Raw genomic sequence first — 27917 nt, 5'->3', positions numbered from 1 at the left:
TCGGTCCAAAAATAATTAAATACAAATATCAATCTTTATGTGCCTGCTTCAGCCATAGTTTATCATATAACTAAACATTTATATAAGACAGATGACGTTGATTTTTGTCCAGGAGCTATGAAAAATGTAGATTTCTGACATTCAGTCCAATCTGCACAGCTTGTGAATAGAGCTACTGCTACATATTTACATATATCGTAGAGTAAATGATGTATGTATCTTTTAGAAAGCTGCAGCATTAGTTTAAATTAGCATTAGGCTAATGCTAATTAACGTTAGCCTAAAATGTACGTAACTATAAGGATATAAAAACTTTTTACCATTACTTCTGCTAGGACTGCTTTAAAATGTTTGCTTCATGCCATAGAAGTAAGATTTGTGTTGATTTTAATAATTTGGTATTAAACATTAGCTCATTTCATATGCTTGATAACCAACCTTTAGCAGCTCAGCACAGTAATCACATCCTGCTTCACATCAATTCAAGCTGAAGACCTCTTCACGTTAAAAATCAGTAATAAAGCCCTACAGTTCCTGGCTTGCATCTTGGAACTCAAGCAAAAGGAGAAAGACAAACATTGTGCAATGAAAGACACAATTATGGATTTCTGGGTCTATGAATATTGGTATCAGTGGATTTTGAGATTTAGATTTTATTTACAGCTGGCAGAAACAGTAAATATTGAGCCTAATTCACAATATAGTTACTGGTTCTACACTAATATAAAGTAACTACAGCAGATAGAACAAAGGAATATTCACAGTCTTTATGCAGTGTGAACACTTGGGATTTTTTTGTGTAATTCCTGCTTGTGAGACTGATCATGAATAAGGAGACAGCCAAGGTGGTACAAACCCAACAGCAGAGTGCATGTGTGCATTTTGTCAGTGTTATGAGGATGCCTTAATTTTACAACTTTTCTAGACTATAGCTCACAGGTGAACTGTGACCTTGCTATTCTGTATCATGTATTTAAAAAAGCCACACTTTATTTATTGTCTGTAGTTTTATAGTATTTTCTTAATGAATCTTCCATGTCTATTATTTTCAGTAATAAAAAATATTTTGGACCATTTCCACACAGAACTATACTAACTACAGGAACTGCGTGATTTTTGTTTGTGGTGTGCTTTGAAGATACAGCCCTTTTTTTTTTTCATACAGCTGTTTAACATAAACTCCCACTTCAGAATGTATGATTTTTTTCTCTCATTAACATGAACAATACTGTAAGACAAATACTCAGCTGTATAAACTTACTGAAAACTTTATTATTTAAAATATTATCTGTTTAAATGCAACTCCATTTTGGCTCACCTTAGCAGAGGACAAAGCTTTTATTTGAGCAGTTGATTCATTTAATTAGAAAGCTGTTCTAAAGTTATCTTTTTTTTTTTTTCCATGCCAGCATTAGTGCACTTGAGAGTATTTGACTGTAGCTTTCTGTTGCTACACTGAGTTAGAGGTATGTAATTTCATTAGATCTCACTGAGGGATAAACCTTCAAGCATTATTCATGCATAAACTGAAAGGTACCATACCTTTCAGAAATGCAATTGTTGCTGCAGTGAAACATCTGAATAGTGAATTATTTATGAAAGTGAGGAGTATGGGAGGTGGAAGAGGAGCCCGTCTTCAATGTCATGTCTGTTCCTTTCTGCATGTTTACATACAATTATTTTTCTAGACTCTTTATGTTAAAATTCAGATAAGTTTTACATCAGGACTGCTTTTGGAGACTACTAATTCTGACTTCATGATCTTTGTTTTCATTTTTACTCAATGTTGTTTCAGATACTGCTTACAACTCAGTCCCTTCTGCTGTTTGGAGACAAGAACATAAGCTTTTCAAAGCCTTATCTATTAATATATAATCCATACCCTTTTCTGTGCAGACATACTGTTTCCCTAAAGCATTCCTTATTCCTCCAAAATCTGAATTTTGGGTATTTCTAGTGAGAATTTATGATTAACACCTGCTAGGTATTATATGAGGCTGTATGCAAAAAGGTCCTCAGAAAGAAAGGGCCGTCCAATACTGTCCGGTGAAATGCAAGACCACAACAGGGTTTAGATAGCTATTAGTTTATTGACAATATAAATTGCAATCAGCAAGTCCCAGTAACCACATGGAGAGTTGTGAGGGAAAAGAAAACAGTCTGGTGAGGTGCCTGACTAAGGCTCAGTCAGGCACATCCCTGCCTCAAGTTTTCAGTATGTTTGTTTTATATGTATCTATAGATATAGATGTATCTACCTCATGTCCACCTGGCTACACATCGAACAATACAATGATGCACTAATTAGAGGCTTGGTCACTGTGATCTGAGGATTGTCAGTGGGAGCAGGATGTTTGCTTTGTGAACTGGGACTAGGTCATGCGGATCAAGAGTTGGACTTAATGACCTCTGAGGTCCTTTCCAACCCAGCTGATCCTACGATTCTATGATCCAGTCATGTCCCTGATGAGCTTCCCCTTCCTCCCCTTGCAACTAGTATACCCCAATGTGGTACATTTCTCTGTACAAACTGCAGGGACCAGGCCTCAAACCTTGGAGTAGATGGTTTTATGCATAGTTTTTCTTTCACCTCCATCATTACATTAAGAAAAAAACCCAAAATAACAACCATCCTTGTGGTATAGCTATTTACACTTGCAGCAGCACAAACATTTACGTGTTAAAGAATTTATATATAAAAGTACGTTTCCTATTATTTTCCTATTAAAAAAAATTAATGGCAAAGTATTCTTAAATTCTCTCCCCAAAATAATCTGAAAATTTATATGGTGTTTTAGGAAGATTTTTGAAATAATGAACACAAACAAAGATTACCTGAAAATACTGTCTGAAGGAAGACAATGAGAACCAGAATGGCAATATGTCATCAACAGTGCCCAGAAATGCCGCTGTTTTGAGGTTAGCATTTCTTTTGTTCACTTGGCTGTCTCTATTCTGGCTGATTCATATCAATCCCAAAGCAAAAATCATCAATAAGGTGCTTCATTAAGACATGGAAAATAGTCTTCAGTCTTGAAGAGGACTGGAGGTTCATAGAGCGCCTGTTGTTGTCGCGAGGAAGACGATTTCTGAAAATCAGACAGGTTTATTTTTTGCCTTTTTAAAAAAGTATTTTAAAACAAAGCCTACAGAGCTAAAATGCAAAACAACAGAAGTTCTTAAGGTGTATCTCCTTAATCAAGTGAATTCTTAACCATAGCTCAGATGAGTCTGGCATATTCCTAATGTTATTGAAGAAATGCAGGTTTTAATGCTTGCCATTCCAGCACCTAAACAGACTCAGTCCTGGAAGGTGTATGATATGCCAGTGTTGCAGGAGCCAAACTGTACCATTCAGCTGATGGTATAGCTGTTGAAATCTTCATCTTCTCAAAGCCAAATACCTTTACCTTTTCTGCTCCAACCTTCGAGTTCTCCGCAGCCGCTTCTTTTGAGTTAACCCTAGGCCTAGGTTCTCATTTAGTTAGTTAAAAAAGTCTTCATATAGAAATACACCTAGTAGATGTTGCTGTCAAGAAGGCTGCTGCTCCTGTTGAGCTTCTTCATATGACATGCAGCTAAAAATAATCTGGTAGTGGACTGGAAAAGAGCTGCTATACTTCACCAACAATAAAGTTAAAAGCATACCAAATATTATTAGTATACTTGGAGTTTGGAATGCTTTTGCAATACCAAGATGATGATATAAGTAAGCATACCTACAAAACAGCAAAGTGGAATATTCAGTTGAACTGTATACTTGTACTCCATATGAAATAAGTACATAAACTCCTGTTATATACAAAATTGCTAATTTATTAAATTATATGTTGTTAACTTTACAATAATATTAATTTCTCTAAGTTTGTTTTGGCATTCAAGTTGTGATGAAATTAAAAAATATAAACAAAGATCTGATCTATAAATAGTAGATATAATCAGTGTTCTCAACACCACAAATTTTTCCAAATGTAAAAGCAACCTCTGAAATCAAAGTTCTGATTTTTAGAATCATCTCCTATCCTGTACTGTCCTATGAGAAAACACCTTGCAAGAAAGGGAAACTTAAGGGCACAGGTCTTCTGCAATCCACTGATTTAAGAGGTGTTATATTTGCCTATGTGCAAGAAGGGGATAATTTCAATTCAGTGAGGAAATTCATAGACAGGCACAGTACCCACAGTTGCCTAAGCACACATTTACGATTAGTTATTTTTGCAGCTGCTTAGCAAACTTTTTTATCTTTTCAGAGTCTACATCCTTAGTGATACCAGAAGTCTTACAGTACTGTACTTTACACTGACTGGTATTCACAAGGGAAGAACTTCGGGCAAAATCTGAAAGTAAGATTAGAAATACAGAGCTTGAGAAATACAAAATATATCCTTTTTATAAAGGAACAGATACATTTAAAGGGAAAGGGGGAGGACCTTGACTAAATTAAAACTGCACCTGGAAAATACAAACTACAGCTACAATGAAAATCATGACATGAGAAAAGCCTTCTTTTCCAAACCATGAGGAGAAATCTCTACAGGCATTTTCATTCAGATATTCCTGTGTTTACTAGTGAAAGTAGGTATTTTACTATGCAATATCCAGTAGCACTGCAGAACAGTAACCTGCCTTTTAGCTAATCAATTAATGCCAGTAAGTTCTGAGTGTTCTTTTACTGCTATCCATACTCAAACTAAGAAACCACTGGACATGACAGGTTCAGCTTGCTGACACTTCTTAAGAGTTTTCTCATTATTGATTGTGAAAAAACAACTAAGCTGATGAAGTGTTCCCATGCAACACTGAAAAAGAAGGCACTTTCTTAGAACTACCAAACTTTTCAATTGAAGATTATATTTCCTTGGTTGATAACTGTTTTTAGGAAAAAAAAAAACAAATGGAAAATACTGTTGAATATTCTTGAAGGCCACTTATGTAGTTGTTTGTTTTTGTAACTGGCCTATAAATAGCAGCTTTGTGTTGGTTTTTGAAAAGAAAAAAATGACAGCACTCTAAACTTAAACATCAAGGAAAATGAAGGAATGAGATGAGAAATTAACTAACTATCCTTTAACAGTCTTGCCTGTACAGGCTCTTCCTACTTGCTTTGCATATCATCAGAGATCAGGGGTGCTTCAGTACAAAGGCTTGGGCATTATGTGCTTGTTTGTGCCCTTCACGTTCATTTCTCTGTGTCTCAGACTTGTTTTGCTAAGTTACACAAATCCTTGTAAGGAATTGTGATTTTTAAGTTTGGCTGTGGTTTTGTTTTTTTTTTAATTAAGCCTGAAAACTTTGTAAAAATCCTAATGAAGTGTATAAAAGTTAAATTCAGATGCATATGTAACAAACTTACTATTAATTTAATAATCTACTTTAGTCAGTAGAGCAACTAAGCTGGTCATGTGGTAACTAAAGTTTACTTACATTAAGGAAGGATGGTATGCTGATTGTGTGCAAGATTTTCTTGAATGTGCTTGGAAAAGCTCCAAGGTCTGTTTCTGCCTTTATGACCCGTTCTTCCAGTCCAGCTACGCTATTTCCAATCATTTTCACAAAAGCCTAGTGTGAAAGCAAACCAACAGAAATATGACTTTTTCACTAACAAAATAGGATTATGTATCGCACAACAGTGGTGAACGATCCATTACTTAAATGAGGAGTCAAGAACTTCATGCTCCCTTCCACCTACAAGTCCATTTTATTGCTAAAAATTACTTGAGACACTTAAAAAGCTGAACAAAATCTAATAAAACAATCAGTCTTTCTATTTACCTGTCAAGTAACTCATTTGGACTTCTTAGAATCTAGACTTACTACTACTAAAAGACAGACCAAGGATCTGTATCACAATTTTGAAGCTTTATCAGAAATCAACAGACCTCTCATTCTATCTGTCTCTGAGGACAGTAACTTTGAAAGACTATAAAAACTGCCTTGCTTTGAGCAGTCAATAAACAAAAATCCTTTTTTCTTTAAATAGATGTTTTAAAAAAAGATGTTAAAAAAAGATCCAAAACTGTTCAGAATGCTTACAGTGTTCAGAAATTATTAATAAATTGTGTTCTTGTTATTAACCCTGAAGTATTGAACCCAGATTGGACATGGAGAACAAAACTGAGCCCACTCCACATGCATGCATGAACACACAGAGACATGGGTACATCGTTGATTCTCCCCCCCTTCTGTTAGGAAACAGAATGCATCTAGAGATATCAAATACCTACCTCTAGTTTGTCAATCTTCCTATATATCTGCCTCATTTCTATTGCTTTTGTGTAAATTTGAGGTATACTTTCATTGACAACTTGAGAGGAATCACTTCGAATCTAAAGACAATTCAAAGAAATAACACAAAAATCAATGAATAAAACAAAGTGTTTAATAGATTTCATTCTGGAAACTAGAACTGTGCTCCAATCAACAGATTAAAATTCAGAGTTTAAAACCACCAGATTAAAATTAGTACAGAAATACTAGATTAAAACCAAAACACTAGCTTTTTTGTATAATTTCGAAGTAATTTTGAAGAACATTTATTTTGCATAGGCTAATATTTACCTTTATAATTATATTAAAAGTAGGCTACCACATCTCCTTGGAACTGAGACGGAACATTTTCCAAGACATACTAAAGAACTAGACACATTAAACTAAAATTTTTACTTAAATTCTACTACCCGTACTTTTCCTCAGGTTTGTTAAAAAAGTCAGGACACAAAGTTTTGGTTTACTGCTATTAAAATAAAAAAATCCTAGGATGAAGTTCCCCTTAGAGTTGTACAGAACTACATGTGCTACGCTTTAAAAGACAGCCTGTATACCAGTGTCAGCTTATAGGAACTTTACATTCAGTTCCCCCATCTAACCCAATGCAAAAGTGAAAACAAAGCTGCCTTTCTGATAAGAGGGTCCCCCCTCTAGCTTTGGAGGTTTGGCAACTCGGATTAGATACTTTGATTATAAAACCCAGGGAGCATACCTTTACGTATTTTAAAGGAGAAGCAGAATATCATATTGTTCTTTCAAACGTGTCATTTCACCATTCAAAATGGGATTCTCTGTAGGTACATGGATAAGTATACAAATAAAGCTATGTAAATATGCAGCTAGGAAAAAATTCTTCGCTGAAAGGACTGTCAAGCACCGGAACAGGCTGCCCAGGGAACTGGTTGGTGGAGTCATCATCTCTGGAGGTATTTAAAAGATGTGTAGATGTGATGCTTAGGGGCATGGTTTAATGGTGGACTTGGCAGTGCTAGGTCAGCAGTTGGCCTCTATCTTAGAGATCTTTTCCAACCTAAACAATTATATGATTTGTATGACCACAAAGCTATATGGCCGTATTTTGCTCTGACATGAAATTTGGCAGTTTTATCCACAAGCTGTCTAATTACCAAATGTGTTTTCATACTGAACCTACCTAGACAGAAGGCTTCTTCCTCTCCATGTCTTATTTACACAAGCACTAATTAAAAACGCAACTACATGCAAGTTACACATACCATGTCCAGCATTCCCACGAATTCATCCACTCTGGTCAGTAAGTCTTCTAGACTCTTGTCTAAGCTTTCTATCTGCAAAACAGAAATCCTTTAAAGGTACTTGAAAACACGAAAACCGGATTCTCAGAAATAACACTACCGAGTACAGACATCGTCCACATTAAAACGAGTCTCACAGAAATCCCGCAGCTTTCCCCTCCTTGTCTTTGTTGAGCACAAGGGACTCGACACACCGGTACGTCCTGTCCTGCACAGCACCACAGCGGGAGCGCGCCCAGCTCCAGAGGGCTGCGCTCCCAGGATACCCCCTCCCTTCCCGGCGCCGGGCCCGCCACTGCTCCCTGTCCCCAGGGAGCTCGGCAGGACCCCCCCGAGGCGGCCCGGCCCCTCGCCCACCTGCTCGCTGAAGAGGCTGCGGTCGGCGAGGAGGTACGCGGAGTAGGCGGCGGCGGTGGCGCTCAGCGACGCCTCCGAGGCGTCCTCGTCCTCCGGCTCCCCGAGGCCGGAGGCGCTGCTGTGGCTTTGGGACACGTTCCCGCTGTCCGCGCCGGGGCAGGCGCCCAGTAGGTCGGCTCCAACCCCGTCGCCCGCTCCGGCCGCGGCCGCCGCCATCCCGCCCCCCGCTCCCGCCGGGATGGGCCGTCGCCGCCGCTCACATGACCGGGGCGGGCCGGCGCAGCCGCGCTCCCGGCGGGCGGAGCCGCCTTCCCAACCCCGGCCCCCGCGCCCCGGGACACGGGAAGCGGCCGCTCCGGGACTGAGTTCACGGATCGCCAGTGTCCGGGCACGGAGTCGCGCCTGGCTGTTGGAAGCTCAGGCCCTGCTGCCCCCGCCGCCTCTCGGAAGCGTTGGGACAGAAACGTGGCTCCCTCTCCGGGAGCGCTTATGGAGGATTTGCCCTTTAAGGAGGGCTGGCGCGCCTCTGTTCCCTCAGCCGCCCACCTTTACAGCCCAGTTGGGCAATTTAATCTCATAGCCGAAGGGGTCCCGGTCTGTGAAGCCCGAACAAGTCAGACGCGTTTCCATGCAGATTGCTCTGATAACGGCCTGAGGTGGGAAGGGAGCTCACTGTGAGAGGATAATTGGTATAACACAGATTCAGGCATCAGTATGGGGCATTCAAAAGAGAAGCTGCTTTTGCCACCCCCCACCCCTCCTCACCCCAAAACGTTGCACAAAATGTCTGCAAGCCTTAAAAGCTACTTCATAAAGTGCTGGCTCTAAAGCCGACACATCAATACTTGGGTGTTCTCAGTTTGTAATTCATCTTGGGTACATGCGTGTGAAACACAAGTTATGCTTCCTATCCCATGCAATGAATGAGGTGGAAGAGTTTGGATAGATTGTACTGCACGGTTTCTTTGGACAGTGACATCCAGAAGGCTCCAGGCAAAGGAGTGCAGTGCAGCAGCAGATCACTAAGCCAGAGGTATCCTAGGCTTTTTCTGAGGAGTCAGAATTAACCCTCAAAGCCCTGAGGTTTGCAGCCAGCCCTGCTATGAGAGGGTTCCCAAGGAAATTAGTGTAATAGTACCCTTTAGTAAAAGCAGTACTGGGAAAACTGCTATGAGTGGGTTCCCAAGGAAATCAGTGTAGCAGTACTCTTTAGTAAAAGCAGTACTCGGGAAAAAAAACATTATGGAAAGAAACTCAGTATCACTGAGATCAAGCAGCGGGATCAAAGTCTGTACTAATACATAGAAAATCATTACTAAAATGGTTACATAGTTGAAGAACCATCCAACCCAGATACCTTGTTTTCACAGGGATGGGATATACTTCCACATAAATGCTTGAGCACAGGGAAAGAATATAGCTTAGAAGTAAGACAGTGCACATTTTATTGCAGATAGGTCACATTGTCATCAGTTAAATAAGGAAAAACGAGTAACTTCAGCCAGACAAATCACTTATTCATAAAAGTAGTCTTATTTAAGGTGTAACAAAATTTTCCTGATAAGATGGTCAGATTGACTGAAGCATATCCAGCTATTCTTTTTTTTTTACTGCACCAATAATCAGATTTTTTTAAAAAATGAAAACCTTTGGTAAAGTACAAACACAGTTTTAAGACGAACAGGATCAATGATCTATTCTTACTGTGCCAGTAAAAATAAGTACAGCTCTATAGCTGCTGTGATACCTAGAAAAAATTTAATTAGAGTAAGTGAAAGAATTTTAAAATAAACTTTTAAAGCAAATCTAAAAGAAATAAACTAAGTTCAATGTCCCAAGGATATTTAACAATGAGCAGAAGACTGGTTGTTCCACAGGTATTCTAAATTAGCAACAATGAATTAGTCCGCACATCCTTTTTCCAGCCATTACAGATTCCAAAATGGAATGTAATTTCTTCAAACCAAGACTTCTGAATTTTCATATCCATACAATATTTAAGAAATGTCTATTCCACCATATAAAAAAAGCTTTAATGTACTACAAAGTTAAAAACAAAGAGCAAATGACACAAGCTAAAAATAGAAAAATACATCGTAAAACATTTATATTTTGTTTCTTACACTGATTGAGATATAACAAAATATTTTGGATTAAATCGCTTTCTTAGACTCATGGCATTTTCAGAAGCAGACAGGTTGTGACTCAACAGTCACTGGTCACCCAACAGCCAGCACCCAGTAAAGGTGTCTGACCATCGCAAACATCCACTATATTTTAAGTTTCTAGAAATCCTGTGTAGATGTTAAGCTTTATTACTAGAAGAGTCCAAAAATAACAGTTAGGTTTGACAGTCAGTCAGCATCCCCCTCCAGCTCTGCACGGCAATCAGCCAACCTTTTGTAAGGAAAGACCTTGTGGATTTAGGTGGCCCCAAAGGTACAAGGGATTGTGTCAGCTCTGAGGTGAAGGGGACAGTCCTAGCACACTCTTCCACTTCTGCTGCTTTCTTGCTTGCATCTTTAAAAATTCACGTGAACCATGATTTTGAAAAAAAAAAAAAAAAAAAGAGAGAGATGATGGGGAAAAAACCAAGAGGTATTATCTAATAAATATCGGAAAAGAATACACCACCACACAGCGGCGCTGACCCCGCCGTGTCGGTGCCTCCCCGCGTTCCCAGCGCTGGCCCGCAGGTGGCGACCGTGCCCCAGCAGTCACGGCTACATCCTACACACGGCCGCCTCGGGCCTCTAAAACCACTTATTTTTATATATATAGAATCTACAGTTTCCTTTGGAAAATGTACTTGCAGCATCTCCCAAACGTTGTTACCACCAGAGTAGGAAACAGCTACTTTTATGTAGAGCTCGTCTGGATTAGACATAAGGCTGAAAATATGGTGTAAACAAGTTAGCAGAAGGGCTGTGTGTAACAGTAGAAGATGGGATGGCTGTTAAGAAGCGCCCCCTTTAAGCCAGTATTAGAAGAAAACCAGGTTCCACTTCAAATAGACATGTCTGTTACTATTAAAATCTAATTCGTATACATGCACGTATTAATACATCCACCCATGTATTCAAACCCAAGTATGTAGCATTGCTATGGGTAGCCTGTAAGACTGCTTAGATTTATAACAACTAAAACAAATTTGTGTTCTCACTTCAGGGCTGGGATATGAACCAGATTTTGCACTCTGGCTTTCTCCTGACAAATTTTGCAGTGCATGACAGCTTTATGTCTAACTCCAGATGCCACGTTTCCTAGAAAGCAACAATTTTCTGCACCCGTGAGGTCTATGAGAATATCAGCTCCCTGTTTTGTGCATAACATGTTGCACGAGTTAATTGTCCCAATTGGCACTTAAGACTGTAAGGAGAATTGCAGAAGTTGCTACTAAAGCGTAATGACTGTTCCATCCTCCTCGATACCTCCTCTGGGGATAACCAGACTGTGTCGGGGATCAGTTTTTAAGGAACTGAGTAATTTGTGGATGTTGCCATTGCTTTCTCGGCCAGAGTTGTTGTTGAGCACCAGGTCCCTTTGAAGTCTGTGGCTAAGGCTGCTGCCATTGATTCGAGAGAGGCTACTGGAAGTAAGGCTGTGCAGTTTAGGAATGTGCTGTGGCTCCAGACCACCCTCAATGACAATGTCAGCCTCTTCATCACTCTCCATTTCATCAGGGTGGAAGTTCTGCAGCACATGGGATGTAGGCAAGCTGTGGTGACTCGCAGTGCTGTCTGTAGACTGGCCAGAGCTACCAGACATCCTACTGCTCCGAATAATATTGTTCCTCTGGTTTGCTGGCTTGACTGTGATAATAAGATTATGGCTGTTGGCAATCATCATGTCTGTGACTTGGTCAAGAGTCTTTCCTGCTACTTCAATGCCATTAACTTCCAGGACTTCATCATTCACAGCCAGCAAGCCTGTGCTCTCTGCTAAGCCACCAGGAACCATACGAGAGATGAAGATACCGGGTACTTTTTCCAGTCCATGAGGAGTAACTCTTACGCTGGTGCCATCGCGAATGTAAAATCCTAAGGGTTTCTCACACCCGTGTCGATACAGCCTCACTCTCCTGTGTGTTTCAGGAAGAATGTCCACATCAATTATGGAAGACACTGGTCTAAAATCATGAGGCATGCTAATGTTAATGTGAGGACGCCGTCGGAGGTTGTCATTGCGGAGTGTCACCAGAGCCTTCTTCTTCCTTGATAGCGTGTTGGTCCCAAAATTGCTGTAGTCTACTTCATCTGAAAGAGAAGCAGTACCAATGTATATCAATCAAACAGAATAATTCAATCTGCAGGGCATTTTACACTTAAATTTTGTTCAGTGAAGGCACACTCTTAATAATATGGAAAAAAAACTAATTCTCCCACTTATTCTAACCTTTGTTTCACTTTATGTCCATCAGCACAACATTCAGAATGAATGAGTTGTTTATAATTACTACCCACACTTCCCTGTTTTGGGGAAAAACCCCTTCTTTTTCTGAACTCCTATTTCAGCTATGTAGTATGCAATTACTTGCTGCAGGCCTGATATACCATCTTAGACATGAGACTGTATTTTCAGAGTTGGATTCTAATTTTACACATACATCTCAAGTGGCCAAGGAGCGTATTCCTAACCTGAAAGTCTGAATTAGGGTGCATTTTAATACTCAACACATAGCCTTAACTGATAGCAGGCCTTAGGTACAAACATGATAGCAGAGTGTAAGAGAGTAGTTGGATACGTTTTTTGCCTAGCCTTTGTTAGTTAATATGCATCTCTTGGTACATCACTTTTCTCTTTGGAATATTTTACTTCATTTCAGCTGAACTTGACAGCAATAAAAAGTGCTAAAAGTGCCAGATAACAAAAGGTTCTGTGTAAGCAAGCAGCCTGGCAGAAAGAGATGCAGGGAGAAACTGCTCTGCTGCCTAGTCCGTACGCTAAACATCATAGAATAGACATGGACTCCTGCCCTTGAGAGGAAGATCCACGGGAAAGCTGCCTTTCTAGGGTCTGCAGTTTAAGGAAATGTTTAAATATTTTAGTCTCTGTAGCACTTATTTCAAGTGCATTGCAAAGTAATCACTTTTAAATTATCCAAGTAAAAGAAGTTATTCCATATAAGAAGCTCATGTTGTGCTTTGCATAAAAAACACTTAAGACATGAAGTTGTTAGTGTACAAATTGCGTCACTGCATTTCCCATTAAAAATACTGTGCATAGTTTAAACATGAAACATGCACTAGCTGGAAAATTATTTCACGGGGAGTTTAGCATGATAACACTTTTCAGATAAACTAACAGACTTCCAGTTTATTCTACTGTTGAAAATAAGCAGTATAATCCAAAAGTACATTCACACAACTGCCACTAAGCATTTTTTTTCTCCAATAAATTAACCTTGCATAGGTTAGGGGAAAAAAGGTGTTAGTAAAAACAAGCTTATAATTGCATTTCTATGTCTTGCAAGTCTCATTTTCAAGTCTAATTTCAAGGCATATTATTGACAGACTTCAGTTAAATGACATTAAGTTACACTAATCAAAGGACACAAAAAAATGTGCTAAGCAGCAACCTGATCAAACTGAGCCTCTTTGGAGCAGGGTGTTAGATTAGCTGGGCTCCAGAGGTCCCTTCCAATCTAATTTATTCTATGATCCTACACAGTTATTGGGCTAGAAAAAGTCCTTTGAAGACTTCAGAAAGACTATTTCTGCATTCTCCTATAACTTATCTACATTGGCTATACTAACCCTGAGGACATATAAGGCATCTAGAAGGTGGTGCCAAAGGAAAAGTTCCCGTGAAATAAAGATACTCCTTGAACAAATTTGTTGTGTTTAACTTCACATTTGCCTCTTCTCTCTCCTCCCAGGCTGTTCAGAGCTGTACCAATTACACAGGCCTTACTGTGTTATTTAGGTTGGTAAGGCACAGGACTGGAAGTCCTTAAAATCACTCAAATGCGAGAAGCTCCCAACTCGTTTCTGGAAGCATATTCACAGCCAAGACAGTGACTTTGTAGAGGGGGCACCTTCTCAAGTTCACTTGGTGAACAGTCAGTGCAGTGTCTACTCTTTTGAATGCACAAGCCAACTTCTGGAACCAAAGCTAGGTATTATTCCTTTTCTTTCATCAAGAAGATCACCATCTACATTCACCTAGTTCTGATGGATGATTCCGAAGGTTCACAACAAATACCTTTTCCTTGTAAAGTATGCATCCATAAGAGATGTCTTTCATCACTACAGCCTCAAACACTGTGCCCTGCTCACCCTCACAATTCACGGATAAATTTCTGTGACAGTCCTAATAAAACAACTTGGGGATTCAGATTTAGAATATAAGTTCTTCCTCACTTGAAACAGCACTGTAAGAACAGCAGTGCTGTGCCTTAGAGTCCAAGAGAACCTTTACCCCAAAATTTCAGTTTAAGATGGCAATTAAAATTACATACACATTACAGGTCTATGTGTTTAAGACCGTCTCCTGCCGCACTGGCAAACCAAACTTAAACCAAAATCTGCATCCCTTAAAGATTCAGAAAAATAGGTAGGCAAGTACAGTTCAGTGCATTGTAGGTAAAATGAGCACATGCCCTGGTTAGTCATCTGTCCCCTGAAAGCACTCAGGTAACTGTTATCTCCCTTCCTCTCTATGTTAGTATATTAATACTTAATTACTTTAAGGCAAACTTGCTAAAGCTTTACCAAATAGTTCATCTGGGAATATTTGTTGATAACACTGTTTTCTTCCCCTTAAATTAACAACAATCCAGAGAGTTAATTCTCACATGCAAGTCTGTGATGATCAAGTACTAATGTCACACAAGTATGATGGTCCTCCTAAGACACACGGGTCATTTCTGAATCAGCTTTCTTGGGCTGGGCAGCATCAAGGCAGTGGAACACAAGAAGTAGTTGTTCTATGCCTGTGACCTCCTCACCTGTGCTCAGTCCAGTAACCTGCCCCCCCAGATGACTGCCAGCATTCCTAACCTCTGAACAGCTTCAAGACAACCACTTCCTCTAAAACAAAAAGCCCATCTCACCACAAAAAATGCTACCTTTTTCCTCCAAACATGAACCAGGCAGAAGCAGGATTACATTACAAGTGATACAGGCTACCTTCAGTGTTGGACCACTGACCATTCTTGGATTTAGTATTACAGGGCTAGACCATGGTAAAAAATGAAGTCCATGTCCCATTGATGACTGAAGTTTCTGTTTTTAAAACAACGCCAAGCATTAGTTTCCAACTCTGACTCTAAACAGGATTCCATACCAGGAAGATGAAGTCCTAATTTTAACAGGTAAAACTGCTGAAAGCTATTACAGGTTGGAGAAATGAGAGCTAATTTGAAGAGCTTTTAAGAAAAAACACTAATTAACTTTATTTTCCAGAAAAAGTTCAAGTACAGAATATATGCTTCTTAAAAATACAGGGATTATTAGATTATGTGAATTCAAGATAATCTGCTCACTAGCAGTTATACTCAATTGGACATCACCTTAAAATAAAAAAAAAATAAAACAAAACAAAAAAATCCTGCAGAATCCAGCTACCTCCTCGATGGTATTTAGAACCACTATTCTTGCTGTAGGAATAAAGCAAAGTATCTCTAGTGAAGTTTAACATCAGCTGTTTCTGTAGCATCAGAAAGTCATTAATCCCTAGCACAGCAAAAAGAAAACTTCCTTCTTTACAAGGGAACTGGGACAGGTCAGACAACATCATTCACTTTTACCAGCTATGGGGTGGCCACAACCAGTACTAAACTGCTCTGGTGGCATGTGTCAGACTGAACTGAAAACTGTATCACTGCATAATTTATGATGACTTTTAATGAAGGTCAGCAACTTCTTGTTAGGTTTTGAGTTTCTCACTGTATTGAATTTCAAGCAGGAATGCCACTTCAGCTAAAGGAATGGACTGTGCTTGATGCTGGGTCTCAGGCAAGACCAGTATATACCATATGGAACGAGGCAGAGCTCATTTTTCATGTTTCATTTGTTGCAATATCAAATTCTCCTTTTGTGGAGCAAAAGGTCTATAAAATTCTGCATGTGTACAACCTTGAGAAGTATCATCAAATGGGACATTTGAACAGTGCTTGAAGCCAAGTGTCATGTCTTCTTAAGTCTCAAATGAGGCTGGAATGAAATGTTATTTACATACAGGTGACAGAGGGAAAATTAACTTTTTAGGTCTTGAATATGTCCCGGATTTCTCAGAATGGGGCAGATTACTTGGACCATTTTCATCTACAAGATGTAGTGCTTTCAGACAAAGATATACTATGAACTGGTCAGATAATCCTGCATAGCCACTAAATTTTGAGACTTGGACCTGAATTTTACTTGTGCCCATAATTTACTTCCCACTGAAAACACTATTCCTGTAAAAGAGATGAAGAACACAATTTACCACAGTTGGAGAAGGACTCCTCAGATTTTCCGTTCTCTCTTACTTGAACCTGCAACCCAAAGCTACACAAAAAATACCTCAAACTCTTCTGCAGACACTGAATGTTATTGCCACTCTTTTCCCAAAAAAGCTTCAGCTTTCAGTAAGTTTTAAGAAACATTTTATTATCTAGCATGAGCTGCATAGAATCATAGAATCAACCAGGTTGGAAAAGACCTCTGAGATCATCAAGTCCAATCCTTGAACATAAAACCTTGTGTATTTTGGCTGCATCCTTTCAGTTAATATGTGCTTGGTGGTAGGTTTTTTTGTTTGTTTGTTTTTTTAAATAGCCTTGTCACTACCTGCTTACCCATAAGGACCTCTCTGTTAGAGACGATCGATATACGCTACAGATCTACAGACCTCTTCACATAGGAAGCTCACCTATGCTCACTTTCTTGACAACAGTGGTGGTGGTTAAAAACATACCTGTAAATTCACAGATGGTAACATCTTCGAGTTACTCTTCTAACAATTCTGTAGTCAGCCTGTGACTTCACAGAACACATTACACCTTCCTGGTGGGCGCCATGAATCCTATGATGTGGTCTATCTGGATTTCAGCAAAACCTTTGACACCGTCTCCCATAGCATACTCCTGAAAAAGCTGGCAGCTTGGACAGGGGCACTCTCTGCTGGGTTAAGAACTGGCTGGATGGCCGGGCCCAGAGAGTGGTGGTGAACGGTGCTGCATCCAGTTGGTGGCCGGTCAAGTGGTGTCCCTCAGGGATCAGTGTTGGGCCCAGTTCTATTTAATACCTTTACTGATGATCTGGATGAGGGGATTGAGTCCACCATTAGCAAATGTGCAGATTTCACTAAGTTGGGGAGAAGTGTTGATCAGCTGGAAGGCAGGAGGGCTCTGCAGAGGGACTTGGACAAGCTGGACAGTTGGGTTGATTCCAATGGGATGAGGTTCAACAAGGCCAAGTGTCGGGTCCTGCACTTTGGCCACAACAACCCCCTGCAGCGCTACAGGCTGGGCACAGAGTGACTGGAGAGCAGCCAGGTAGAAAAGGACCTGGGAGATTGGATTGACAGGAAGCTGAACATGAGCCAGGATTGTGCACAGGTGGCCAAGAAGGCCAATGGCATCCTGGCCTGGATCAGGAACAGTGTGGCCAGCAGGACCAGGGAAGTGATTCTTCCCCTGTACTCAGTGCTGGTGAGGCCACACCTCGAGTACTGTGTCCAGTTCTGAGCCTCTCATTTCAGGAAGGATGTCAAGGTGCTGGAGCAGGTCCAGAGAAGAGCAATGAGGCTGGGGAAGGGACTTGAGCACAAGTCCTATGAGGAGAGGCTGAGGGAGCTGGGGTTGTTCAGCCTGGAGAAGAGGAGGCTCAGGGGAAACCTCATCACTCTCTACAACTACCTGAAAGGAGGTTGAAGCCAGGTGGGGATCGGTCTCTTCCCAAGCAACCAGCAGTAGGACAATAGGGCATGATCTTAAGCTATGCCAGGGGAGGCTTAGGTTGGATATTAGGAAGAAATTTTTTACGGAGAGAGTAATCAGACGTTGGAATGGCTGTCCAGAGAGGTGATGGATTCACCATCCCTGGAGGTTTTTAAGATGAGACTGGATGTGGCACTTAGTGCCATGGTCTAGTAACCACGGTGGTGTTGGATCAAGGGTTGGACTTGATGATCTTGGAGGTCTTTTCCAACCCAGTTGATTCTTTGATTCTATGATTCTATCATTAAGTCATACAGGACGTAACAGCAGAGCATAGTTTAAGGGCTATTTATAAGGGAAAGAAAACTGGTTAGAGCATTTGGTTGTAGCCAAGAGAGTATTGTATTTCTTTAATTTACATGAAACAAGAAATTATAGACCTTCTGAAAAAAACAACAGGAGCACCACTCCCACTGCTTGGACAGCTGCTTTTCATAGGAACTGCCTGCCAGATAAAATACCAAAGCTTAGCCAGATAAGATTGTATAAACAAGCTGAATTCCACAGAGAAGCAGACTGCCAGGCTCCTATAGGAACAGTTCATTTCAGACTCTACATTTTCAGTGTACATGCGCTCATGGCTTATTATTTCCTCTGGGAACTGTGGAACATTAGTTGACAGCTCTGGAAAGTACTTCAAAGACAAAATTACTTCCACTAGGGAGAGCAGCACTTCAGGCAGCTTGGGAAGGAGGCCAATGAGTCATTAATAGTGAAGGGTAACCCCTCCATCCAACAGATCTCCATTACTGAACATTCAAATTAGCAGCAGTCAAAACTGTTTCAAGGGAACGTGTCATGTTTAACCCTTCTACCATTCTGTGTCCCAGCTACAAAACACCGTCTGTGTTAGACACAAATTGCAATCAGTGTCTATTTTCTCAGAAAGATCAACACCAGAAGCATTTGTGAAAACAATCAGACAACAAATAAGCTGGCAGACTCTCATTTATGACCTATAAAGCTGACCACATGCAAAGGGATTTAAGAGGAAACAGATACGAAGTGAACTTTGACTTGGGGGGACGATCAGTGCCAATACTGCTCATCAAGGAGTATTTAATAACGGGAAAAATAAGGTTATCTGAATGCTAGCATTGCATTCTATATGTTGCAGGAATATTAAAAAAAATCCAGCAATCACTGCTGCCAGCAACCCCTGGGTGAACCAACACAAAAGACACACTGTAGGTAAAGTAGTTGTAGCTGCTATTCCATCAAAAGTGAAGTAATGTGTCCCGCACAAGCACAGACTCACACACAGCACTTACTCCTTTCTCTCCCTTCATATCACTGTATCACAAGAAACTGGAAACAATCTCATCAACATTAAGACTACTTAAATGTTATGGTTTATCTATAACATTTAACAGGGCTTTGGAAGCACAAACTAGGCCTAGTAAACTACAGTTTTGCCAAAGGTAACCTTCCTTCTACAATGAATCAGTACTAAAGATATTAATTTGCCTTCCTACTTAGGAAGTGTTCACTCATAGGTTAGGACTAAAATCTAATACAAATGCGTAACGTTACACACATGGGTAACACAAATGTATTTCCAACATTAACATCTCTACTTCCAACACTTATAAATTTAAAATATCCTACCTTCTTTCAAGAAAGTGAATGTTATTTTTTTGTTTGGTTTTACATGTTACAGCAAGCAAAACTTGAACTGCATTAGCCTCAGGCTCTTTACGGTGTCAGACATGTATAAAAAATATTTTTCTGCCAGTTGCCTTGAGGATGGAGACAATCAATTCCTTGGGACTTAAGTCTACATTGCTGGTGTGGCCTCCTGCACTTCTCACTGCTTGTCATCAGAGGCCACTGTTCCCTTGCTGAACCTCTTCCCTTTTCAGCAGCAGGCCCTTTGTTTCTGACTCAGCACTGCTGCAATGGAGCAAAAGTTGTTGCTGGACCTCCAAGTTTGCCCCATGAAAGAAGTGAGGCCTTTGGAGGAGAAGGGTGCTACCAAATATAAGTAAGCACTCAGGCCTGTACCTCCCGAAGCTATCCTTGCCCTCAGAAATATCCAAACCCAGCTCCCCAAACTAGCCATAAGCTAACTATAGGACTCCATCCACACTTTCACCTGTAAAATTTGGTGTTTCCCAGGACTGTCAGGGGTTTTTTCCTCTAGGTTTCATATGTTACTTCTACCCTAAAACATGACAGAAACAGCCCTTCTCCCCTTGTTTTTTTCCACAAACCATGTTATGCCAAGGTTGCGTTTTTGCAGCACTAGAAAATTGTAGGGTTTGAGCTTTGGCTTCGTTGCTGTTTTGCTTGGGTTTTTTAAAGTATTAGTTAATCTTCTCATTTCCTGCAGTAGGTCAGTGGGAAGTTGGGAAAAGTCATGTTTTTCTTCCACATCTCAGCCATCAATCATTATTATGTTCATCCCAAGGTCACAGGTGCTGCTCTGGAGGTTTTATTGGTGAGATGGTTTCCCAGGCCAGTCAGCACTGACCGGACACCCAGCAGCAGTAGTGGGTTGGTGATGCATGCAGAGAGCAATAGCATCACCTGTAAGCAGCTCTCCTGATGGCCAGAGCCTGACAAAGAAATCTATATGTACACAACAACTCCTAGCAACCATCAAAAACTGTGTTCACTCAGCCGATGGTATCAAAATGGGAGGGCTATCAATCCTAATCAAAGATGCCTAGGGAGAAAAAAAAAAATCCCCCCCAAAACCACCACTTTCCAACCTACAGTTGCATGCAATCTCTACAACAAGTCATGATTACAAACTTCAAGATTTAAAGTTATTAAAAAGCAAGCCATTAATTATTCTGTTTCACCCACTCCATTTTTGACCTGGAACAAACATGCTCTTCCTATTCACTCAGAAGATCAAGCAGTTGAAGGGAGCAGTAACAGCAATAACTCTTATTATGCACTGCAGCTACAATAAAAATCTTATTAAATGACACAAAAAGTGATAGATTTTATAAAGTAAGTATTGAATATAACTGTTTCCAAACTGGTAGCAGAAAATAGTTACTTTTTCCACAAATCTAAAGTGTGGAAGGCATGAAATGTAAACAGAATTTACAGACTGAACCAAAGACCAAGTTCAGGAGAATACCATTCTGTTTTTCATAACTGCAGTATTTGAAAAAAACACCACAAGTAATGAAAAAAATTCACCTCAGGATCATATGCATTCAAAATATGAATTTTACACCTCTGACAAGAAACAAAATTTTTGTCTCATACTAGTCTCAGAAGAAGCTGCAAATGAAGCCTGGAAAGGCAGCACGACATTAGGCAACATAATATAAAGGTGGTGTGTCTGTATGAGGAGAGTATTTACACAGCCATAGGTGAAAGGAGAAGGTTTTGAAGAGCTGCAGTGCTGAAACTGATCAGAACCATCATCCCATAGATGATCGGATATTAAAACACAGCCACTTCCTCCGTTCAGAAGTAAGGTCATCAGCACTGAAGGCCATTTCAACAGCTAGCAGAGGTGAGCCGTGCCAGGAAGGCAGAACCTGTACTACCCAGTTAACACAGTTAAGACTATAGCTCACCCAAGGGAATCTGATTCAAGCCTGGTATTACACACTCCCTTCTGCTCCTTTCTGCCACATACCCTCGCCTTCTCTGCCAGATGCTCTCCTCCTCTCCAGTCTAGAGTGATGAACCCTCCTTAGCTAAAACTGGCAGTTATCAAGAATCCTCTATTACCGTGTGGTCAGGTTAATCATATTTCTGTAGCATGCAGGCAGTTTTTCTGCTTGGAAGGAAAAGATATTCCAGAGCTGGGAGCACTAGTAGCTTATTCAGAGGTGACAAATGAGACATTGAACTGCTACAAACATTAAATCTGTGAGGTACAAGAGTACTATGAAGAAAGACTGTTTTCTGTTCTGAAGTAATTCTTTCTCATGCATTCTTTTGCTGAGTAACACCTTATTCATCCCAAGCTAGTTCAGACAAGCAAGCTAGGAAGTGTCTTATTCTTCTAAATTCCCAGTAAAAATAACTAAAAGAAAAAAAGAAATCCCCAAACTGTGCAGAAGTACATATTAATGAAGATTTAAGTATCAAAGAAATAAATGGTGATCTCTTCCACACTCTTTATCTTGGGTTGTTCTGAAGTTCCTACCAGACCTTCTCAGAGAAAGATGTGTTTTTAACCAGTTAAAATTCTTCTAGGTTTTGTTTTCTCTCTTCAAAAAAAAGGATGCAATACTGTTTTTATAGCTTCACTGTTGTGGTGTGATAATACCACATACATCCTGCAAAGGGGGGGGAGGGAGAGAAAAACATTTGCAGTGCTTTACAAAGCACTTTTCTGGTTCCTGCCTCCAACCCAGCTGATGGTAAACAAAATCCAGATTCTGCCTCTTATCATGGAATTAAAAAGGTTTCACAACAAGTGTGGCATAAGAAATTAATTACAACATTTGTCTTTCAAGTCCCGACCTCTGGGAGTCTCCCAAGCTTTGTTGGCTGGAGTCAGATTAGTCATAAGATAAACACCCCTTGTGGGCCAGCCCTGTGAAGGGCTCGCACAGCTGCTCCCTCACTCATCAGCCCCACACAGCCACTGCCCCGGATGCCCCGGCCTTACAGCACTGACAGGCTCTTGCCTACACCTGTGGTCTCCCAGATGCATCAGGATGCCCTCCTGGCTGGTGGGACTGCAGAGCTGTGGGAATCCCAGACAGTTTATCTCCTGTGTTCAGATGGGACAGGAACAGGTGGTACTGCCCCTGCAGAGACATGTTTTCCAGTCCCCTGTTCCCCAGGCTGGAGCAGGCCAGGGCGGGCAGGAGCAAGCCCGTGGGCAGAAGGAGAAGGAGCAGCACCAAGCCCTGGCAGAAGCAGGTCTGAGCCAGTCATCATCCTCAGCAATGGCCAATGCAACCCTGTGCGTCAGACATGGTGACGATGGCACTGAAAAGGAGCACCAAGAATTAATGCAAAATTAAGGGCCCCTCAGGTGGCAGGGGACAAGGGAGGAGCAACCTCGAAGAGCTGCTGGTACCAAGCAGAAAAGCTGCAAACACGTATTATATAAATCTATTTAATGTTCTGTTTCCTAATGCAGAGGAGAAGCAAGGTCAAGAACCCAATCTATTACAATTCAAACTACGTCTGTAACACTTCCCCAAGTTGCCGGCACTCTTCCTCCTTCAGAGGACATGACAGCTCACCTCACAAATGGAAATCATTGCTGCTTCTAGATATAAACAAAGCAAAAGCCAGGAAGCCCTCTTTCCTGATGACAGGTTGCAAAACAGTAAAACTGCCTGTGGAGTGCAAAGTAAAACTTTTTCCTGAATAATCACTAGGGCAGAAGCAAACGCTACTTTTCTGGAGAGCCCAGTCGCTCTGGCAGAGGCCCAGCCCTTTGCCAATCAGTGCAGAGCTGATCTTTGATACAGAGAGGGGCCAGAAAGAACTCCCCACTAAGGGAATAAAATGCCAACCTCATCCCTAATGCACAGCTGCCCCCCAGCTGAATGCTGCTGCTGGTGTATCCTGAGTCCCTGCCCACAGGCTAAGGAAGGGCTGAAAAAAGTCAGTCTGAGGAGGGTTGCCTGTCTGATATTTGCCCATGCAGAGCTTCCCTACAGAGCCAAGCACATGCTGGACATTTCTGTGGAGGAAGAAGCTCCACAATACACCTTTTTTTTCAGCACAACAGTCGATATTTACGTAATAAAACTGTATCTCACAGGTTCTCAGTGTGACATTTAGCATAATCCCTGTGGTCTTCACACACATACACACGTGTTGCACATTACTTTGTGGTACCCATAACTCCTGCTGCAATGGTGGCCCTTACTCGGGCTAGAGCAGCAAGTTACCCTCCTTGTTTCCTTTGCTGCCATAGCCATGAAGTAAGAGGATTAGAGCAATGTCCCCACCCCTCTTCCTCAAAACAGAAATGAAGCCTTGCCCAACATACACTACCTTGGCTTCTACAGTTGAGAACAAAATAGTTTTTTACTTTTAATGTTAGACTAGCAATATCTTTTCCTGGCCATCATCAGAAAGCAAGAGGCATTTAACTCTCATCCCTCTTCTGTCAGTAAAAACTACATGTTTTACTTAAAAGCAGATTAAAGGATCATGGCGAGTCTGGCAGAAGGATCAGCTATGTAGAGTTACTGGCTAAATGATTTCCCCAACATTATTTTTATAATGCTGTATTCCTTTCTCCATCACTGGCTAGGGCTTCATGCTCAATTATGTACACAAACTAATTAAAGGCTGCAGCTTGGGCAAACTTTGCACCTGAGGCGACTCCCCAAGAGCTGTCAATGTTCGCAGCACCTACATACTTGAGGGGTCTAGCCCTCAGATGACCACTAACAGGACTGTGAAGCTTTTTTCCTAGAATATCAAGTAGCAATCTGCAATACTGAAAAATAAACAGGCAAAAAAAAACCCCAAATACAGCACCAATGCTTTACACCACTTAAAAAGTCTGGCTTTTTTCTTCAAGCAACTTTTGAGACACTCCATCATTATGTGAGTGTGGTAAGCTAGTGGAGGGTGTACTTTCTTTTTAAAAAGTGTTTCTCCCTATGAGCACATGATACAAACAAGGGAGTGGCAGACAGGAAGTGATTATTCAGAAATTATAGAATTAGATCAGGTTCCACGATATCAGAACAAAACATGACACATGGCAAGTGAAGCTGACATTTACTGGCTCAAATGTAAGAAAACCTTTTCTTTATTTACTAAACCTACTTCAGGCCTCATGTAAGCATTTTGTCTCCTTAACTAGTATCAGTGTTGGCAGCTACAAGCATCGATATTGCCTCCTGGGGAGCACAAGTTACTTCATGTATTTCACAAGCAAAGTTATACCAAACACTTCAGTACAGACCTCAATCTTTTACCCAAACAAGTTTTTTTGAAAGAAAACATAGCTCTGCCAGTAATAGCAGCAAGCAATGGCACTGCTGCTCATGGTTTGACTGACACGGCTGCTCCTGAGATGCTAAACACAGACACTGCTCAAGTGCAGACCTCATCTCTGTTACTAGCAATCTCCTGTCACAATGAACGGAGGTTCCCAATGCCACGCTCGGGTACACCCACTATTCATGCCACTGGGAATTCCCTTCATGATCTCAGTTTTCCTGTTACTCAAGAGATAACACTGAGTCATCACCACGTTTGCCTGTTAAGTGACATTATTGAAGGGTAGGGGCAGACAGCTATCTCAAAGAACATACAGCCTTCACAGCCTGATCCCTGCTCTGAGTGAAGTGCACAAACTGTGCTGGGGCATGGCTTTTACTGTACCTGGAAAAATTAAGCTGTGGCCAGAACTTACTGCTGTGCAACTCCTTAGTGTGCACTGACTGATTTACTACCATTATAAGTTCCAGAAAACACACCTTAAAGAAAAGTGTCCCACACAAGAGAGCTAATTACATAAAGTCCTTTTCATCTGTGAATCCTGAAGTGCTAAAAATAAAAATTTACTGTTCATGAGAGACTAAGCTCCCATAAGAATAGTTAAGCTAAAAACCTGGAGAATACATCAGAGGTTATGCAAAGCCCAGCAGCTTTAAAGGAAGGAGGAGGGATTTGCAGGGTTCAAAGGCAGGAAAAACAGATGCCGTATGTTAGGACTAATTTTCATTACACTGCATAGCTTGTTTCCAAGAATGCTTTCAACAGAAGCATCCTCCCAATACAATAGGCAAGTGCTCCTTAAGCTGATGCTGGACAAGCTTCAGTACAAGCTGCATCACAGCCCAGAGACAGTGGACTGCTACAAGTAACCTCCGCTCTCCACTTCTGTCTTCTTGTGAGACCTTTCACTACCTCGAGTCCCTCATGGGGTTCTACTGTGAGCAGCCAGTTCACATCATCACCCCATGTATGAAACAAGAATGAATTAAAAACACCTTCTGCTTTCTTTAGACAAAAGCCCAGTGTCCCAGTTTCCATGTCTTTCCTCACCTTACTCTCTTAAATTGCTAGACAGCATCAGGAATTGGCAAGATCTCTAATAATAAGATCAGTCAGCATTACTAAATCCATACTAAATTCCCACAACAGAAGCCAAATAGTGACCAAGACAAGAATTTTTATTTGATGATGTGTTCCAACTTCAGAAAAAAACTGTTCCAAGGACATGAAAAGTGAAGACAAATAGCCATATAAAACAAAAACAATGGCTCAGAAGTTGACGTGACTAATATGTCTTCTTGCTAAGATGCTCTTGGGAGGGATATAAACACTCAGCACTAAGTTGTGCTGTATTTTAACATGTACTCATTAACATAGTAGCTAATCAAACACCTTATTTAAAGTCTTCCAGCTTAACAAAGTTTTGCAGCTGCAGTGTAGAGATCAGCATTAAGAACAAACAACTCACTCTCAGGGTTAAAGAAGTTTGCTTTGTGCTTATGTTAAGTGTTACAGATGTGTTTATAGGTGGCCAAGAACCCAAAGTGTAGAACCTTTGTGTTTAGTACAGCATCAGCACAGGGAACCTCCAGCAGAAACTGAAAAGGTCCCAATGCTTCCTCCCATGCTGAGGGATAGATACAGAGCATCAAAGGAGACAGGCTAAACAAGTTTCAAAGTTAATGACACCTGCCCTTAGCTTAGCAGCTAACACCACATTAATCCAGAGAGCTGCAGTGAGGAGAAAAAAAAATAGAGAGGTAGAAATTTTTCTTTCTGGGCATTTCCTTACCCATCCACATTGTATTTATCTACTCAGCTTCAATTTTTCCTTCTGCATGGATGCAATTTAACATCCAGATCACCACGCTAAAACTCTGCACAAGACAGCTCATCTCGCCTTTGTCTGTATCAGTTCATTTCACACAAGTCAGGCCTTCGACCATGGCAAATCAAGATATGTTAGTTGGAAGGAATCACCTTGAACCCTTAGTGTCTCTCTTTTAATACACAGATACAGGTCTGGAAGTTTAAGAAAAAAATGGGGAAAAACAAAAGGCTGTAGCTATGAATCACCTGCTTGTCTGAGAAAGAAAGAGATCTGGAAAATCCTGATACTAAGAGTACCTGAAGTATACTGAAAGAGTGGTGAGGCATTCAAGACGAACTAGGCATCGTAGATATCAAAAAGCCAGTTCATAGAAGGGAGAATCTCATTTGTAACACAAATTTCTCCTGGGAAAGCACCACTGTCCTGTCTGGTTTTATGCCTCTCATGTCAGATCAGTCAAAGGCCAACATAAAGTTAACATGCCAGATTTCACATCATCTGCTCGCCCAAACAGCTGAGAACACTGTTTTAGCTGAGCTCTGCTCTTTTGCTCACTTCGGATTGTTGTGCTAATTAAAAAGTCTTGCTCTTGTGTTACACAGCCCACAGGAAGAGAGGAGGAGATTCCTAGCTTCATAATCATGATAGCCAATAGCTCCCAGCACTCTCAGCACTGCTACGCGGAGTGCCAGGGTTGTGCTGTCAGCTTGACAGGCTGTGGGAGGATGCTGTGTAGGAGACTCGTCACATTATGCAGAGTCAGCCCAAGCTCCTTCACAGTGGGAGCTTTCTGCTGAAGTGCAACATAAGAACCTCCCTAAAACTACAAGACTGTCTAACCAAACTTCCCAAACAGAAAGCCAGCCCCACAAAAATCCACTCAATAAACAAAAGGTAGTTGCTGGCTAGGGAGTTACTGGATAGAGATGTGGCCCCTTTGGGCTCACCCCAACCCCTGCCTAACAAGTGAAAAATATTACTATTGTCACCTGCAAGCTTAGACTTAAGAATTTCCATCTTGGAAGCGCTACAAGGAGTGAGTCATTCTATATACCTTGGCACTGATTTGCAGGCCAACAGGGAATATCCAGAGGGAACTAATGTCACCAATTGGTAAGGCAGCAGCTATGTTTACCAGTTAAGCTTGTGTCTCAGTACTTCTAGTTAGGCATGGCCAACAGTGAATCTCCAATTCACAAGTCATAAAACTTTCAGTTCAGAAGTAATTCACAATTTCATATGACTGAAAATTAGAGATGTTCAGAAGTTATCGCAATCACTGAAGAAAAATACTAGCTATTAGAATCACACTAAGTGGCAAATTCTTTTGAATACCTGTGTTGTTCTGGCCTGATGTCTGTAA

General features: G+C 40.9%; 2 protein-coding genes across 3 annotated transcripts in view; both read right to left on the bottom strand.

Moving 5' to 3' along the window:
* Positions 1 to 633: 633 nt before the first annotated feature.
* Positions 634 to 8133, bottom strand: BLOC1S4 (biogenesis of lysosomal organelles complex 1 subunit 4). Of its 2 annotated transcripts, none has more exons than XM_027745316.2 (5): positions 7899 to 8133; positions 7503 to 7574; positions 6225 to 6326; positions 5425 to 5559; positions 634 to 3089 (listed from the first exon to the last, which is right to left on the bottom strand). In XM_027745316.2, exons 1-5 carry the CDS (start codon positions 8112 to 8114, stop codon positions 2991 to 2993), a joined length of 624 nt encoding a protein of 207 aa, XP_027601117.1. In that variant the 5' UTR covers positions 8115 to 8133; the 3' UTR covers positions 634 to 2990. The 2 variants fall into 2 exon arrangements, with proteins under 2 accessions (XP_027601117.1, XP_039237383.1); XM_039381449.1 differs by lacking the exon at positions 634 to 3089 and adding an exon at positions 3101 to 4337.
* A 2320-nt stretch (positions 8134 to 10453) lies between these two features.
* PARD6G (par-6 family cell polarity regulator gamma) overlaps positions 10454 to 27917 on the bottom strand; it is a 65198-nt gene continuing 47734 nt past the window's right edge. The window contains exon 3 of the mRNA XM_027745340.2: positions 10454 to 12154. Coding sequence (XP_027601141.1) covers positions 11295 to 12154 — 860 coding nt within the window. The 3' untranslated portion in view covers positions 10454 to 11294. The remainder of the gene's footprint in view (positions 12155 to 27917) is intronic.

The sequence above is a fragment of the Pipra filicauda genome, unplaced genomic scaffold (genome assembly GCF_003945595.2).
Source record: "Pipra filicauda isolate LSUMZ 115617 unplaced genomic scaffold, ASM394559v2 scaffold224_size1409572_pilon, whole genome shotgun sequence".
Taxonomy (NCBI): domain Eukaryota; kingdom Metazoa; phylum Chordata; class Aves; order Passeriformes; family Pipridae; genus Pipra; species Pipra filicauda.
Note: the sequence above shows the minus strand (reverse complement) of the source record. Positions and strands in the feature narration are given on the sequence as shown.

Excerpts from the sequence above, each read along its gene's own strand:
- BLOC1S4 (XM_027745316.2), bottom strand. The coding sequence starts at position 8,114 with ATGGCGGCGGCCGCGGCCGGAGCGGGCGACGGGGTTGGAGCCGACCTA. Across the intron at positions 7,575-7,898 it reads GCAGCCTCTTCAGCGAGCAG|ATAGAAAGCTTAGACAAGAG; the intron begins GTGGGCGAGGGG and ends TCTGTTTTGCAG. Across the intron at positions 3,090-5,424 it reads GCATACCATCCTTCCTTAAT|AAATCGTCTTCCTCGCGACA; the intron begins GTAAGTAAACTT and ends TCTGATTTTCAG.